The sequence below is a fragment of the Artemia franciscana genome, chromosome 5, assembly GCF_032884065.1.
Source record: "Artemia franciscana chromosome 5, ASM3288406v1, whole genome shotgun sequence".
Taxonomy (NCBI): domain Eukaryota; kingdom Metazoa; phylum Arthropoda; class Branchiopoda; order Anostraca; family Artemiidae; genus Artemia; species Artemia franciscana.
Window position 1 is genome coordinate 529771 of NC_088867.1, and position 18699 is coordinate 548469.

General features: G+C 34.5%; 1 protein-coding gene across 4 annotated transcripts in view; it reads left to right on the forward strand.

Annotated features, from left to right (window-relative positions):
• LOC136026833 (solute carrier family 7 member 14-like) overlaps window positions 1-18699 on the forward strand; it is a 334289-nt gene that overhangs the window by 298600 nt on the left and 16990 nt on the right. For all 4 annotated transcript variants that reach the window (XM_065703537.1, XM_065703540.1, XM_065703539.1 and 1 more), the window contains 2 exons: window positions 7904-8015; window positions 11509-11658. In XM_065703537.1, coding sequence (XP_065559609.1) covers window positions 7904-8015; window positions 11509-11658 — 262 coding nt within the window. The remainder of the gene's footprint in view (window positions 1-7903; window positions 8016-11508; window positions 11659-18699) is intronic.

Here is an 18699-nt window from a genome sequence, read left to right on the forward strand (position 1 = left end):
ATCACATGTTGAAACCACCAAGTTAGGATATATAAATTAAATTTTATTGAAGGTTGTCATGTCCAAAGAGCCAAAAGTTAAAGAACTGTAATATTCTTTGGGTTATGAAGCATCGAGCAAGCTGAGACACGGTTTATAAGAGGAACCCTTCCAGTGGCGTAGCAAGGTCTTTTGACACCGGGGGGTGGAACTTCAACTTGCAACTCCCCCCTCCAAACAAACCTTTAAACATTGCTGAGTCATATTTTTTTATGGTAGAAATAGAAACAAACAATTTAAAAAAAGCTATTTGAAGTGTTTAAATTAAGGAATAAAAGGAAAAGTAAATTGAGTGCTGTACAAAAATGGTATGTAAACACTTTAACGTAAAAACTTACGTAAATTTAACCAAAATACCAAATTTTTATACATATTAACATTATTACTACAATATTCAACAAATTCGTGGCTTATATTACGTAAGGCTAAAATGGGCAGGGATTTTATCATAAACGTTTGAAGAGGAGATACGAGAATAGCTCTAGCTTTCCTATTTCAGTATAAGCCTATCTATGTTCTTTTGCACTTTGACTTCAGACAACCAGGTGATTGAATGATAATATATATATATATATATATATATATATATATATATATATATATATATATATATATATATATATATATATATATATATATATATATATATATATATATATATATATATATATATATATATATATATATATATATATATATATATATATATATATATTGAATGACCTATGTGATTGTATGGCTGAGTAGGGTTAAGGTCTCATTCAAGTGCTGATCTATATTAATTACTAACGTAGGAAAACAGTGTTCCTTTTCTCCTTCTGTCTTTTTTTTAATGTGTTTGTGCTGTTGCATTGGTTATTTCTCTTTTCATATATATATATATATATATATATATATATATATATATATATATATATATATATATATATATATATATATATATATATATATATATATATATATATATATATATATATATATATACATAAATATATATATATATACTTATTATCTGCACCAATTTAACCAAATGCACTGTATATAAAACCCATGTTTTCATTCAGAAGCTCTTCTTTCTAGCTTTGTTTCCTGCAAACTTAGAGACAGCCTCATCAAAATCTGTCTTTTTTGCTACATTGTTTCCAATAGATAGCATGGCTTAGCTCGATAGTCTAGCTTGGCTCATTGCAGATCTGAAATAACTTTTGATTAGCTTGATTTTAGAACAACTCCTCTCGCAAGAAGCAATAGAAACACATAATGTCAGGCAAAACCTTAATACTAAAGTTAGATTAGGGATAGAGCCTGAAAGTTCAAATTCGACTATATACTGCAGGAATCTCAAAGAACTCCACTTCAGAGCCACTTCTTCAGGAACGTTTGCCGCTTGTAAAAACCTACTCGGATGACGGATTTCATTTAATATGTCTCCTGAAGATATTTGTTTTTAAATTTCAGCTAAACAGACCACTAATTTTAGTACAACAGTTTCGTAACTCTTTAAGCAAGTTCCTGGTCTCTTAGATAGCAAACCCAAGTGATATTCCTTTCATACCTTGCAACGCGTGTAGATTTTTTGTTGAAACGTGTCAATGCACCCTAACATCGATTTTTTAGTCTTCTAAAGTTAAAGGCTTATCTTCAGCTTTTTCTCTGGGCAAGTTTCTTTCTTCTAATATTTCTTCGTTTTGCTAGGGGGATGTCCATCTCATCACAAATAGCTTTTGCAAATTCCCCCGCCTTTCCCACAAGACCATCTCTATTATCATTTAAAAAGGCTTTTTAAATCCTCATTTTGATGAGGCACTTTTCGAAACTTATTTCAATACTTTGCTCATATTTTTGGGTGTGTTTGACTTCTTCAAGGACACTATTTCATAAACACAAAAAGCAGAAACTGGAGAAATCCCACGTCGAAGTCAAGAAAGTGTGAGCTGTTCCTCTGATGTCGAGAGTTTCTGAAGAGTCACAGAGTTTCTCAATGGTATCGATAATTTTCTTAAAGCATTTAAATATTGGCTTAAAAGCTTCATAGTGAGCATTCCACCTGTTTTCCTCAAGCCGTTTAACCATAACTTCGACATTTGTCAAGAAGACATTCCACCTGTGTGTTGACCATGAGAAGAAAAAAACATACAAACTTTCCAAAGTACTGAAAAACGTCACACAGGAAGGAACTGTAGCAAAAGAGTGCACTCCACAAAGATTTAGTGAATGGTTGGTACAAGGTACAAACAATACTATAGGATTAAGCTTACGGATCCTAGCTTGTACTCCTGAATGTATTTTAGCCATTTTTGGAGCGTTCTCGTAGCCCTGTCCTCAGTACATTGCTATATCCAGACCATCTTCTTCGATTGCAATTAAAATATCCTGTGAAATTTCCATGGCTCTTTTTCCTGTAAGCTGATAATAGCTCAAAAAGGAAATCCTATTTCCCCAAAAAATCCCATTCACGAAAGGGTATTTTTGGGAACCGATCTTTTCTCGAGAATGCACTAGTATTTTCAGACGAATTCTGCCAACAAATTTTACTAGGCCATGCAAACTGCCAAATACCATTTCTATTATGATACCCCGATTTTTTCACGGTGGAGCACAACTGGTGCTTTGACAGCTTTTCTTTGAGCAAAAATAATTTTTATATATAAAAATGGTATTTTCAGACAAAATTTGCCAACAAATTTGAAAATTGCCGAGCACTATTGCTACTTTTCTACCCCACTTTTCACACGGCGATCTCTTGTGAATCATAAGTCCTTTTAGACCAATTTTTGTAACCCCTCACGGGATGAAACCCGGGGCAGTGCCCCCACAACCCCTCCTGTGCTGCTGTTCACCTCCCTCTAAACAAATTCAAAAACTTACCAGACATGAAAAATTTTCTCTGTAAACTTCATAAATACTTATATTAATGTCTTCTAAGTATTTTTATTAATTTTTCTATGGTACCAAGATTAGTGTTACCCCTGATTTCAGTTACTTTTCAATTTCTTGGATACTATAAATAGGAAAGAACTTAATCAATTTTAGATCCCAAAAACATCCTCTCTAGAGCATAATGACATATTATAATGAGAACTCTGAATTACATTTTTTTTTTCTTTTTAAGAATCTAGTGATTTTGATATTTATACAACTAGTAAAAAGAACACAATACCGACTCGGTGAAAACTTTTCACGATTCCTAGCAATTGTTTAGGTTTGGCAAACCAAAGAATAATTTACACCTACCTCACGCAAAAACAAATGAAATATGTAAAAAAAAAAACTTTTGATAGTAAGAAGGCAAATCAAAAGTCGCAAAGTCCCTCTTGAGTCAGTTGGCTCCTCTTCCATCATTCAGATAAACCTCCTCTGTCCATATCTAAGAACTTGGTTTAAGGGATGGAATCAAGTTTGGTGGGTGAGGGAATACTTGTTCACCTTTGATAAACTGAAGTTTGGGTTTTGTAAGTCAATGACCGAAAAAGATGTACTTTTACAGATTTTTGGGAAGTTATGGATTTGTTCAATTTTTGGAAAGAGGTGTTAAATGTACAGCCATGACTCATGGCTATAAACTCAAGTCTTTTCTTCTTGAACGCCAAAGATTTCCTAAAATACTAAGTTTCTAAGGCTATCTTAAGATTAAATAACGATTCTTCCAACCATAAGAAATAACGCAGCAGGAAAACAATACATAAGAAAATTTGGAGCACTCTAGAAATTCCCCATTTTTTCTTTAATTCTTTAGAGATTTTCTAAGTTTCGCAAAGTCTCTTTCACTTTCCTAGTCCAGGAAAGCCATCTGTTGTGCTTCCACGGAATGTTTCATTAAGGATTCATATTAAGCAATAAAACTGCCCTAATTTTAAGAAAGAGGGAAGTTTGATCAAGGCAAAAGTTTCCGGTTTCACTAATTTCAGCTATTTTTTATTTCCTTTGACATTCTTAACTAAAATATTCCGTATATATATATATATATATATATATATATATATATATATATATATATATATATATATATATATATATATATATATATATATATATATATATATATATATATATATATATATATATATATATATATATATATATATATATATATATATATATATATATATATATATATATATAAAGTTAAGGTTAGGTTAGATTATGTTAGTCTAGGTTATGTTAGATTAGGTTAAATTCCATTGCTAATATCCGAAATCGGCTAAAAATCTAATATAACCTACCCTAACCTCACCCAGTTAAACCTAATCTATTCTAACACAACCTGTCAACATCAAACCCGCAAAGCAATTTGCAAAAAACAACAGTAGTAACAAGGACGCATCGAGGTTTGTTGCTATCTGATAAAAGAACCCCAATGACAGAGAACGACACCACATGTGGTGTAACCATCACCAAAAATAGCTCGGCCCGAATCTTTTGACTTTATTAAGCTTAAAAAGATACAATCCTATCGTAAGCTTTTCAGATATTACTAGTAAAATCATCTATTAACAAAAGACGTATTGACTTAACATTACAACCACAGGTAGCCCAAGAGCCACAATACTTGATGAATATTTTATTATCTTGTCACAAAATTTTACTTCTGGGACAGGAATACTGCCTTTCAAACAGTTCGTGGTAACGAACTGTAGTGAGGAGCGACCCGGCTCAATAGTAAACGAAACTCTAAAAAACGGAATTTCGATGCTAAAAGATATATCAAAAGAATCGGATTTTTATGCTGATTTCAAATATATAAGTTTCATCAAATTTAGTCTTTGTCATCAAAAGTTACGAGCCTGAGAAAATTTGCCTTATTTTGGAAAATAGGGGGTAACACCCCCTAAAAGTCATAGGATCTTAACGAAAATTACACCATCGAATTCAGAGTATCAGAGAACCCTATAGCAAAAATTTCAAGGTCCAATCTACAAAAATGTGGAATTTCGTATTTTTTGCCAGAAGACAAATCACGGGTGCGTGTTTATTTGTTTTTTTGTTTTTTTTCCCAGGGGTCATCGTGTCGACCAAGTGGTCCTAGAGTGTTGCAAGAGGGCTCAGTCTAACGGAAATGAAAAGTTCTAGTGCCCTTTTTAAGTGACCAAAAAATTGGAGGGCACCTAGGCCCCCTCCCACGCTCATTTTTTCCCAAAGTCAACGAATCAAAATTTTGAGATGGCCATTTTGTTCCGCATAGTCCAAAACCATAATAACTATGTCTTTGGGGATGACTTACCTCCCACAGTCCCTGGGGGAGGGGCTGCAAGTTACAAACTTTGACCAATGTTTACATACAGTAATGGTTACTGGGAAGTGTACCGACGTTATCAGGGGGATTTTTTTGGTTTGGGTGTGGGGTTCAGGGGAGGGGGGTATATGGGAGGATCTTTCCTTGGAGGAATATTTCATGGGGGAAGAGAAATTCAATGAAAAGGGCGCAGGACTTTCTAGCATTACTATAAAAAAAAACAATGAATATATAAACATGAAAAAGTTTTTTCAATTGAAAGTAAGGAGAAGCATTAAAACTTAAAGAGAAGCATAGAGAGCGAGGTATTTAGGAGGAGATAAACACTTCACTCTTTATGCTAAAATTTTTTTAAATAATTTCAACTATTTATTCTACGGCCTTTCTGATTCAGGGGTCATTCTTAAAGAATTGGGATAAAACAAGATTTAGTGTGAAGAGCGAGGTATTAACGAGGGGACCAACCCCCTCATATATATAATCAAAAATATAAGAATATAAAAGTTTGTTACGTAAGTTAATTCTTAAGTTACGTATTTTTTTTTACTAATAAAAACGTTCGTTAAAAATAAAAGATCTAGTTGCCTTTTTAAGTAACCGAAAAATTGGAGGGCAACTAGACCTCCTTCCCCACCCCTTATTTCTCAAAATCGTCTGATCAAAACTAAGAGAAAGCCATTTAGCCAAAAAAATAATTAATATGCAAATTTCATTTTAATAATTTATGTACGGAGAGCCAAAATCAGACATGTATTAATTCAAAAACTTTCAGAAATTAAATAAAAAAACAAGTTTGTTTAAATGAAAGTAAGGAGCGACATTATAACTTAAAACGAACAGAAATTACTCCGTATATGAAAGGGGCTTTTCCTCCTCGACACCCCGCTCCTTGCGCTAAAGTTTGATTCTTTCTCGTAACTCTACTTTTTAAAACAATAAAAAACTTTAGCGTAAGGAGCGGGGTGTCGAGGAGGAAAAGCCCCTTTCATGTACGGAGTAATTTCTGTTCGTTTTAAGTTTTAATGTCGCTCCTTACTTTCATTTAAAAAAACTTGTTTTTTTTATTTAATATAATTAAAGACAATAAACTATGTTTTAGTCTCGTTGAAAGACACCTATTTTCCCGTATGAGCTTTTCAACGCCCAGAAACTCTATTCAAAACGTTAAAAAGAACCACCTAAATGCAGAATATCGTCGACGTAGTTTAATAAAGAGATATCTTGACTAAGATACAGAAAGCTTGGTTTAACCACATGCTGAGTCTCAACTACTGTAAAAAAATGGCGAAGAGATGGCTCCTTGACGAATCCCTTTTTGGACTGAGGTAATAGTAGAAGATTTTGTTTTATCCCACTCAGTAGACTAATTGTAATCTCCACTGTAAGTTTCTCATACAAATTACGGAACATAAGACCGGAGACGAATGCTTGATATACATCTAAAACTGCAATAACAATAGATTCGTCAATTCGATCGCACTCCGGGTCACTGCTAGGAAGGTGGATATGGTCGCTTCTGCTGCCTTTTTATTTTTAGCCCAAACTGGTTACTGGACGTGTAACATACTCCGTTTATCTTATCAATAACTAGTATTTCAAAATTTTTACAGAGAACGGAAGCAGCAGTAAATGACCTATGTGAGCTGCACTGACACGGGTCTTTCCCCTTTTTGACAACTGGAGTGATGATACCGATACCAAAGGAATGTGGCACTAAGCCACACTAGAATATCATTTGGTACATTAAAGTTAAGTGCTCAAACAGAATCGAAATGATATTCACAAGATGCAAGCCACAAATAAAATCACCCCTTTAGAGGTTTTTTTTTTTTTTACTTAGCTAATAGCATCACAAACACTGGAGAAAGTAACTATAAAGCCCAAACTTTCAATAGGCTCTGAGAGTCTTTTGTTTCGTTCCTTTCTCTAGTTCTCCCAAGGACTTACATGGGCATGGTTGGAAATTTAAATACCTTTGTTGTCTTTCACAAATTTCCAAACGAGCGAAGGGTTGATTTTTATTTGAGCACTGTTTTCTCTTACAATACGAGTCCAGTGCTGAGGTAAACATTTGGCGAATTTGCGTTTAGCGTACAATCTGATTTTATTCCCTGCGCACACTTTTTGCCTACCGTTGTCACACCACAGCTGTAACCAGAACTGTATATATGTTTCCTTTTTCCTGATTTTTTGTATAGGGTTTATCAATTTGGCAAAAGAATTACTCGACTATTACTAGAAATCTAACGCATTTAGCATAGAATTTCAATTTCAGTTTTTTTTTTTAGTAACAGTCATTTGGCAGTTAAGCTACAAAAATCGTTTCAAATGAGAATCTTATTGAGTTTCTTTTACTCATAAAAACAGGATTAAACTCTTCGAGCGTTTTTTTCCTTGTGAAAATCTAAATAGCTAGAGTACTGGTTGTGGTCCTTAACCAAAAAGGTTATAAAACGAATTTTCGACCATACCTCGAATTTTTATTTAATCCCTTAAGTTTGATCAACCAATTTTGTTCTAAAATAAAAGAATGAGTATTGTATAAAAAAATTTTGTTTCTGAAATATGTCGAAAAACAAAACTAAGTTACTAGAGTAAGAACGGTTTAAACATGTTTTTTTTTGGTTTCAGAATCGTACTGTAACTGTTAAGAAGATACATGGCACTGGATCACCTGACAGTGAAGATACAACTACAGCCGATGACAACGACGATGTCTATCTTGTTTCTGATCGTACACAAGGTATTCTCTTATGAAAAATTCCTTCAATATGCAAAAACAATGAAAATGTAATCTGGTTGTTGATTTGGTTAAGTGGAAATTTGTAGAACCTTATATATCTTACAAAATTAGGAAAAGCTAGGAATTCAGTTTTAAGTGAGAAAGACCTCCCTTTGCGTTTGAGCAATATTCGGTACAAGCGGACGTAGAACTAAACAAAAGAAACATCAGTTAAAAATCACAAAAGAATAAATTAATTGAAATGGCACCAAACAGCTTAATAATATGGTCCTTTCCTTTGAAGGTGTATTTATATTTAGGAATCAACAAATTGTCAGGTTTTGAATTTTTTTTTACTGACGAAAAGTGCCGCCAAATTTGACTAGTTAGTTTCATTTAGTTTGTTTTTGCGGCCCAACTTGGCAACGTCGACAAAAACCCATAATTGCCTTAAAAACAACATTATTTTCAATCAAAACAAAAATCTCAGAAAATTGTAGTTTTAAGGTAGGAGCATATATAGTCCAAGTAGGGTCAAGAGGAAATTTTTTTTTTATTGTCATGTCCTAGGGACTTTTAAACTTGATAAATCCTTGCATCCGCAGATTAATGGTTTACTTTAATACTCACAGTTGCACTAGCTTAGCTACAGTATGCCAAATTTTCTGTACTCCAAACATTAGCTCGTTGAAAGAACCTGTACCCTGACGCACTAGGTCAAAGAAACTCTTGACTTGGATTCGGAGCAGGGAGGAAAGAGCGGTATTAAAAAATATTTTTCTTAGCTATTTGAAAGTCGAGAAAGTTTGATTTTTGGTTCAAGAGGGGGTATAATACCCGAAGTCAAACATCCTTTGGGCAATGGTTTCCTATCCGGTAGTAAAAGCTACTATGTAATGCTTACAGAAAAATGAAAGTGAACTCATTTCTAATAATATAGCATTATTATTTCTACCAACAAATCTTTCTGCAAAGAATTACCTTTTGTTTTCATTCTTTAAATAAGATCATTCTCACAGCATCAATGATCCTCTATTGACCGTTGAATAAAAGAGTAAGGGGAAGTGCAACATGATTTTTCGCGGTTCACTAAAATTGACGGATATATACATGACTTGGATTTCCAGACAGAAACCACCATAACATTTAAGGATTGAGTTTCTCCAGGGAATCGCTTCGCAGCTATTAACTCACTTCATTTTCCTCTATCAGACATAATCCATTAGACCAAAAAGAAGTAGAATAATGACTTGTTTTATGGCAACACAGCGGGAAATGATTTCCTTCTGTATTCTCTTCCTCTAGAGAATTTTTTGCAACACCACATCCATTTCTAAAATGATTATTTTCTTATGTCTTTAATAAATAAAGGCCATAAATAAGAGCATGTATGAATAAAAGTCAGCTTCTATCATCCCTAGTTTTTTCCAATGATTTTTACTACTATTTCTACTAAGAAATTAGGGGCAGACGAGAAAGGGTATTTTCAATCATACAAATTGGAAACAAAAAAAGGTAAAGAACATAGCATTGGACGTTTCAGTCCCTGTCGGCATTCCTGATCTCTGTTTCAAGACCCTTCAGCCAGGAAGTGGAATGAAGGGTTGGGAGTGAGTCATCCTTTGCTTTTGCACACTCTTCCAGTTTACCTTCCCCCATTATTCTAGATATCCACTTAGAGCGGGATCAACTTAGGCTGAGCTTAGAGAGGCACGCCACTGACTCCCGTTACAAACCAAATAGCCAGGACTCAAACCCCCGTCCTAATAAACCAAGGATTTTAGCCAGGACTCAAACCCCCCTCCTAATAAGCCAAGGATTTTAACCAGGACTTAAACTCCCGTCATAACAAGCCAAAGATTTTAGCCAGAACTCAAACCCCCGTCCTAATAAGCCAATGATTTTAACCAGAACTTAAACCCCCGTCCTAATAAGCCAAGGATTTTAACCAGGACTTAAACCCCCGTCATAACAAGCCAAAGATTTTAGCCAGAACTCAAACCCCCGTCCTAATAAGCCAATGATTTTAACCAGAACTCAAACCCCCGTCCTAATAAGCCAAGGATTTTAACCAGGACTCAAACCCCCGTCCCATTAAGCCAAGGATTTTAACCAGGACTCAAACCCCCGTCCTAATTAGCCAAGGATTTCAAGTCTAGCGCGCTAACCACTCGGCTAGGATGGCTCAACTTGGCTGGGACGGCTGTTTTCATATCCAGTCATGTAAATTAGCCGTATTCAAAATATTGCAATTAAAGTATCTTTTTAGAAAAGGAAGCATGGATTTTTCAATTTTTATTACATCCATATAGTAAAAATTTAAAGGCTCATTTAATTGTTCGTTTTCTATGTGGTTGAGGCCACTTTGACGCCTGGGATATGGGTATTACTGAGCATTAATGGGCCTTATTGTATTTTTTATGGAATGTATCTTGTCCTTTTATAATTTGTTACTGCTATTACTGTGCTTGAAGAAAGGCACATTTAGGGTTTTTTTTAAGTTTTTCTATTTTGTTTGCTTTTTATACGTGATTAAACGTTGGGCTTTTGTTCTTTTGTATAAATTAAATTCAGTTTTTTTTGTCAGGAGTGCTTTCTTTGAATAAGACTTTTTGTTGCCTTTGCAATGAAAACTCTTTTTGCCCTCGATGTATTATGAGATAATTATCATGCATCATTGAATTCAAACTTCAGTAAAAATACATTTCTTTATTAAGATAAAAGAATAGACTTAATTGCTACAGAAACATCAATCAAGAGTTGATGTTGTCGGTGAAGGGGTGATGAAGATGGATTAAGAGCATTATCTTTATGTCTAGTCTTGACGTAGAATCCTAGGGGAATCTAAATGTAAGGATTCATGCATAAGTCAAAGAGCAACTTTGCGCCTAAAACTGAGGGAACAGAGATACAGAACCAAATAGTGGCAGACAACAACATGTCAAACAAAATTTTGGGCCAGAATTTTTTGGACTGTATCAATTTAGATAAGCTTGACAGCCCCAATCCCTCTAATCCCCAGTCCTGCCAATTCTTGTTCCAGTCCTTTTTCATCGTATCGTTTTCTGATCAATTTCAGCCCTAAATAAGGGCTTTACAAATTAGATTCTTCACTAAATGAGCCCCTTCCCCTAAAGACACCTGTTTTTAAAAAACATAATCCAGGGAAGCCAGGGAATAGACATAAAAACACAAAAAGGTTACTCTTTAGCTAGTCAAAGCTACTGCATTTACTCTGATACTAAACACGTAATATTTGCTGTGTTAGAAGTTCGTTATGTTAATTATTAGCAAAATTTAATCTAAAGCGTTAGATAAGGTGTGAATTGGACAAAACTAACACCATAAAATGCTATATAACTATATCATGAACTTATTCATGAAAAGTCATTTATACTACAATGCCATCTATATGAGTTAAGCATTATTGTCTCATAGTTTTTATGAGTTTCTTAGGTATTTAAAATCTTTAGTTGTTAGCTTTGAACTATTTGAACCCTTTTCCCTATCCTAGGTCGTTTCTATGGATCAACACCAGTAGGCTGCAACACTGGCGTAGCAGGAGGTAACCCTGGAAGGAAAACTCGTCTTGGGTCATTCATAAGCGAACATATTGCACCATTACAATATAAAATGCCTTTTATTTTTCCTTGGATTAAGCCTGGTAAGATGAGATCTTTAGTCTTAGTTTCTATGTAACAGTTTCATCGCTGGTCACAAATTTATTTGCAGAAAAGTGGGATGACTGCGTCTTTACCTCGCTGGGACGACGAGTTAGTATTTGACCCCCCCCCCCTTATGTTTTTGCTGTAAAAAGATTTGGTAAAAGCTAACAAGCTGCTAGTCTTAGTCATTATTCTTATTGAATTCGACTTGCCGTATTAAACTATTGAAAGGCCAATTAATAGAACCTGAGAATGGTTTTCTGAGAAATGGTATTTCTGCTGGAAGCTTGTCCAATGCGGAAAGTGATCACCTGATGAAGTCTTCTGGAGTAAATTCCTTACAACAGTTTTCGGGCGAAGGAAATCAATTTTGTTCAGGTGAAACGATGTTCTCTCATCGATTCAATTCTGGTAGGAATAATATCGGAAATCTTTTCAGAAGGAGGGTAAAACATACACTTCCAGGGTTTGACATAGCAGCGACTGTAAGATTGAAAGACTTTAGCTGGACTGTTTTGGAGTTTTACATCCCAACAACTCGATTTCACAGACAATCAAATGGATCTATTTTAAACTCTGGTAAAAATGGAAAAACAAAGACTAGGATATTTGACTTTGCGTATGATGCAAAAATTATACAATGTTGAAAACGATCTACGGAAGAAAGTTTTACAATAATTAAAAGCGCTCATTTTTCTTGATCAAGGCTCATTTATTGCACAAGTGGTCAGATTAAGTGAGACCAAAAGGGGTTTGAAACTACAAAAGACATGATGCCTCAGTTTTATCAATGGACTTATCCTACAAAAATGGGTCTTTGCCTTGTCATGCGCGAAATATAAATATTGGTTTGTTTCTTTTGTGGCGATAGAGATAAGATGCCTTGCATAGCCAGGCCTATTTTGTTTGTCAACAAAGAACATTGAAGCTTCAAACAGCTTTTATCGAAGTCACAATTTATCAGAGTTTAACATAGGTTGCCGTAACATCGAAGAAACAAATAAGTTTATTTTCTAGGCTGTTACTTAAACTGTTGTGAAAAAGCGAAAGGGATTGGTCCAAGTATAATAACTGTAAGCAATCCATCAGTCACTTTGTATGGGTTTGATGTGTTAAAGTCAAGGGCAACTCGTAGATAATGATAACGCAGTAAGTCTTCCGATTAATTGTACAGCTGTTATCAAATACTGCTTCTGCTTTAAGCTTTCACAAAGCACCATTTGACTAAACATGACAAATAGCTTTTGAAACCTCAAACAGTTACTTATAAATGTAAGTAATGAGTGACTCAGAAAAACACTAACAGAAACTCTAAAAAAAAATTTTAATATTGATTAAAGTACAAAAAGAATCCAGCTTCTTATGCTGTTCCCAAATATTTGAAATTTATTAAGTTTCCTGCTTATGAATCAAAGAATCCTGCTGTACAAGTTTCAATTTCGCATGCACAAAAATATGGAGCTTAGTATTTCTTTTTTTTTTTTTTGTAAAATAATGATCACAGATCTATGTATTTTTCTTGCTGTTTTTCACAGGGTAGATTGTTTTGAAACAGTGGTCCTCGAGGATCAGCAGAAGACTCATTCGAATAGAAGTTGTAAATTCTAGTTCCCTTTTTAAGTGACCGAAAAGATTATTCCACGGAAGAGTGGCAGATTCTGCTATTTTGTGGTACAGCACTACAATTTGCCCCACAGAGGGCCAAATTATTATGTATTGAAAATTCTGAGGTAGCCAATCTATTTAAAAGTATCAATAAAACTATATGTTAAGACTCCTAGTTGCAGAGTGAGTAATGCCGCACGGTAGCACATTCGTTTCTGGAAAGTCAAGTAGTTTATAAAAAAGGGTTATGCCTGACTTTTTCCTGAGGGTTATGCTTAGCTATCTATAAATTTGCATCAGCAATTATGAAGCATGGGTAGGGGGGAGGCACATGCATAAAACCACAATTCAATGTTCAAATTTTCCAACTCTCTATGAACCTTCAGATAGATGTAGAAAGAGGTATGAGGGGGTTAGGAGTGAATCTTCCATCCTCATTCATTTCGACTAAGCCTGAATAAGTGGTTTTCAGGGGTAAACCCTCATTATTAATGTATAAACAAAGTTCCTGACATTTATTTTGAATTTTTGTACAGTCTTATAATTACGTGTCAGACGGCTGTTGGATATCCTTGTAGGTGCGAAAAGCCAACTTGAAACCTTAAAAGATCAGCTGTTGTGCCCAATTTTCTTAGAAGTATATTTTAATTTAGGAAAGTATAAATCTTCATAAATGCTCATAGAAAAAAAAATAGAAAAGAATAGTAAACTCAGAAAAGTTCTTTGATCGCCTTAAATAAATAAAGGGGATCAGAAAAAGTCTTGAAATTTGAAAATGTTAACTCTCCGAGTAATTCTACTTATAAAAAAAGTGGCAAGAAATGTTTCTAGGCATCCAGAAATCAACACTACATCTTGTATCGTGAGAATAAACAACAGGGCTAAGAAAATGAACCTCATTACATTTTTTTTTTTTTTTTTTTTTAATTGAAATAAAACTGAAACGAACAGATAATGACTGAACTATTAACTAAGCCAGTGTCACTTCCAGAGGACCTTATCATTGCAGCTTTTGAAAACAATATCCGGAAGCTTCTCCAAAATATTCAGGATTTTGTTAGTATATTGTTTTTTTTTATTTGTTACGAGTTTTACCCGTTATTTGAATACTTTCAGTTCCTTTTAAGAGACAAAACATCCAGATTACTAACTAGTTTTACAGTAAATAATCTCCAACCATGAGGTGTTGATGAAAAAAACTAGATGTTAATAGAAGAAAATTGTCACTAGGGAATGTAACTTAATTGTGATGATCTTTTATGAGAAGCCACATAAGCACATTAAACATCTAAGAACAGGATCTTGTGTAAGAACAAGTGCAAACAAGAACATAATACAAATATAAAAGATTTAAAAAAAAGCACATAAACAACAGAACGTGCATAACTTACCTGCTTGTGACAGAACCAGGCATTTTGCCGCCTCACCTGGCATCTGAAATTCAGTTGTTATATGAGAAATATTTAATCGAAATTTCCCCAGACTCACGGCGGTTGAGTTTAGAGAGCCACGCAACTGATTTGCGCCAAAAGAAAAACAATTGACGACATAAGGAATCGAACCTTGGTTCCGATAGATATCAAATTGCAACCATACCACTAAGGCAGCTCACTGTAGCTCGCACAAGATTAAATTTGGAAGTTTAAAGAATCAGAGAATTAAGCTTAGGGCTATGGTTACAAAAGCATCTCTATATGAACAATAAATTTTCATTCCACTCATGAGTTTGCCCTGGAGAGATGAATACTGCATTTCGAGAATAGCAATACCAAATACAATTGTAAAGAAGTAAGAGGTGTAGCTGATTAAGCTGAAAGAAATTATAAAATATGGGATAATATCTTCGGGAAGCGGATTAAGCGGAACCTCCAAACTGGATGAGAAGGGGGAGGGTGAAGGGAAGTCCGTGGGAAAGCACCACGTGGCTTAAATCTGTAACAAGTTATTAATAACATAATTAGTAACATTATATTCATATTTACCAGAACATAAAGGAAGTTGGAAAGTTGTAAAATTATTAAAATGATCGGTGCTTTGACCTGAGTGGGAACACTAGCACTGTTCTAACCTGATTAAGTAAGTAAGTAAGTAAGTAGGATAATTCTCTCTCCCTGAAAATTCCCCCCTGACTGTAAAGTTGAGAATCAAGGGGAAAAGTCAGCCATACAAATAAAATCAATGAAGAAAAGAAAGGATTTTAGAAACTTTCACCATTATTCCAAAACACACGCAGAATATATCGCGATCTCGTAGTCTTTATTTTCTACTTTTTTTTAATTATTTAGTTTTTGTTTTTGGGTTTGAGTTGACCGAGCAGGGCGTGATAAATGTTAAAAAGCACAATCTTTAAGTATGAAATTAGCGGCAATGAAAAAGCATGATGGCACCTCTATTCGTGATGCGCTATGAAAGAAGCGCACCGAGAAGCAGGTTGGGACACAGAAGCGCGAATATTTACTTCCCATAGACTTGAATTGGAGCCGCAATCTATAGTCACGTCATCAGTTCACTTTTTTGCGATCGACATTACGTCCATTAGGTGTACATCAAAAACCTTTTCCCGCCTGAACTACCCTTAAGGGATTTTTTAAAGTTTATTTTAATTGAAATAAAATGAAGTCAAACTCCAATTTAAAACCTAGATGATTTATGACGGACAGAACCCCTGAGTTTAAATAAGCAAGCACTTTATTTTCTGTAGCCTTTAACCATACCCTGCAGTGATAAATCGAGCCCCATCTCCCAAAAACACAAAAAAAAGAAATTAATTGAAATAAAACATAAAAATAAATACCATATTATATTCTAAATCATATATTCCACATGTATCTTGAAACTTCAATTAAACAGTTTGTGGTAATTAACTATACATAAGGAGCCACCCGGCTCAATAGTAACCAAAACATTCAAAAAAGGATTTTTGATACAATTAGATGTATCAAAAGAATTGGCTTATTATGCTGATTCCAAATATATAACTTTCTTTAAGTTTAGTTTTGCCAATGAAAAGCTAAAAGCCTGAGAAAATTTGTCTGATTTTCGAAAAGACTGAGCGTATCACACCATCAGATTCAGCACATCAATGAACCTTACTGTAAAGGTTTGAGGTCCTATCTGCAAAAATGTGGAATTTTGCAATTTTTGCCAAAAGAAAGATGTCGGATGCGTGTTTATTTGTCTGTTCTTATATCGCTAGGGTGATCGTATCGACCCCCCAGAGTCCCTGGGGAAAGGTTTTTAAGCTATAAAATGTACCCATTATTACGTTTAGTATTTGTTATTGAGAAGTATGAATACATTTTTAGAGAGAGCAGGGGAGGATGAACTTTTGGCTAGAGAATTTTCCAAGGGATGAATTTTCCATAAGAAGGAATTTTTCAGGTTGTGAACTTATCAGGGGAAGTTTAAAACTGGTAGATTTTTCCGAAATTCCTATGAAAAATTTATTCATATGTTTTGCTTTCTCTTTACCGATTCAATGTTGCGCTTGGAGATATTAAGGGTAATTGTCCGTGATAAGTTTTCGCCATGATTAAATTGTCAAGCGAATATTTCCTTGGGGATGAGATTTTTTCGCGGAGGTGGAGCCAGATATTCAGGTGCTATTTAAAAAAAAACAATCAGAAAAAAAAGTTTTTTCAACTGAAAGTAAGGAGCGACATTAAAACTCAAAACGAACAAACATTATTACGTATATGAAGAGAGTTTGCATCTCTTCGACACCTTGTGCATTATAATAAAGTTTAAATTGTGTCCCAATTCTTCAAAAAGGACTCCTTAAACACAAGCGTCGTTGAACTTGAACAATGTGTCGATTTTATTAGCCTGTGAAAATTTGTCTAATTTTCAAAAAGATTCAGCGTATCACACAGTCAGAGTCAGCGTATCAAAGAACCCTACTGGAAAGGTTTGAACCTCGTATCTGCAAAAATGTGGATTTTATAATTTTCGCCAGAAGAAATATCACGGATGCGTGTTTATTTGTTTTTGTTTTTTTTTTTCTAGGGGTGATCGTATCCACCCAGTAGGCATAGCATGTCGGGAGATGGTACATTCTGGCGGAAATAAAAAGCTTTAGTGCTCTTTTTAAGTGACAAAAACTAGAAGGCAACTAGGCCCCTCCCACGCCCCCTTTTTCTCAAAATCGTCTGATCAAAATTTTAAAATAGCCATTTTGTTACCATACTTTAAAGGTCCAATAACTATATCTTTGGAGATAAAATACCCCTCATACCCCAACCCTTGGGGAAAGGCCTTTAAGTTGTAAAAATTTACCCATTATTGCACATAGTATTTGTTATTAGGAAGTATGCATATAATTTTCGAGAGAGCTGGAGAGGACGAATTTTCTGCTGGGATAGTTTAGACGGGAAAAATTTTCCATGGATAGGGAAATTTTCCACTAGGGGCGTTTTCCAGAATTCCTATACGAAATTTAACAATATATATTTTGCTGTCTCTTTTCCGATTTAATTTTACGCGTGGAGATATTAAGGGTAATTTTCCAGGTTAGTTTTTCACCAAGATGAAATTGTCCAGAGGATATCTATGTGGGGAGGGGATTTTTCCTTGGAGGTGGAGCCAGATATGCCGGTGCAATTTAAAAAACGATCAGAAATTAAACAAAAGATTTTTCAACCGTATGTAAGGAGCCACATTAAAACGAACGAAAATTATTACGTATATGAGGGTGCTGCCCCCTCCTCAGCGTCTCCCTTTTTACGCTAAAGTTTAATCTGTGTCCGAATTCTCTAAAAACGATTCCTTAAACACAAGGGTCATTTAATCAAAACATTAGTAGCTTTTCTTAAAGTGCCAAAAAACTGTGGCGTCCAGAGAAAGGTGTTAATGAGGGGACAACTCTCCTCACACGCGTAACAATGTTTGTTTGTTTTGTGTTTTAATACTTCTCCTTACTTTCAGTTTAAAAAAACTCCTTTTATTTATTTAATAGAATATTCAAAAATCTGTTCTTTTCTTCATTCTTTTTCTACGTTTTACTTACCCTTTAGCTGCTCAATTTTACATGTGGGAGGAAATTTTCAGCGGGTGATTACCGGTGGAGGAATTTGCCGAGTAGGATTATTTGTGAGTGGGATTTCTAGGAGAGATGGTTGGTTAACCCACTCACTAGCAAAACCTTATCACAAGGTTCAAATACCTAACGCCCACGAACCGGTGGAGACTACTTTCCTATCGCATTGCATTTAAAAACTCTATTGTTAACACTGCAAAAAAAGATTTATCCACTTTATTCAAAAAACAATCACTTTTTTACTGGAACCACGATGGAAAATTGATAAGCGTAATTTAGTCAGTTTTGTCATAAATGAAGGCATATGTTTGGCACTCCTCAAGAATTGCCTTAAAACCGAACCCTGGTTAAAACTTTTAAATATTAATAAAGTGAAGTAATAATCAAAATGTAGGATATT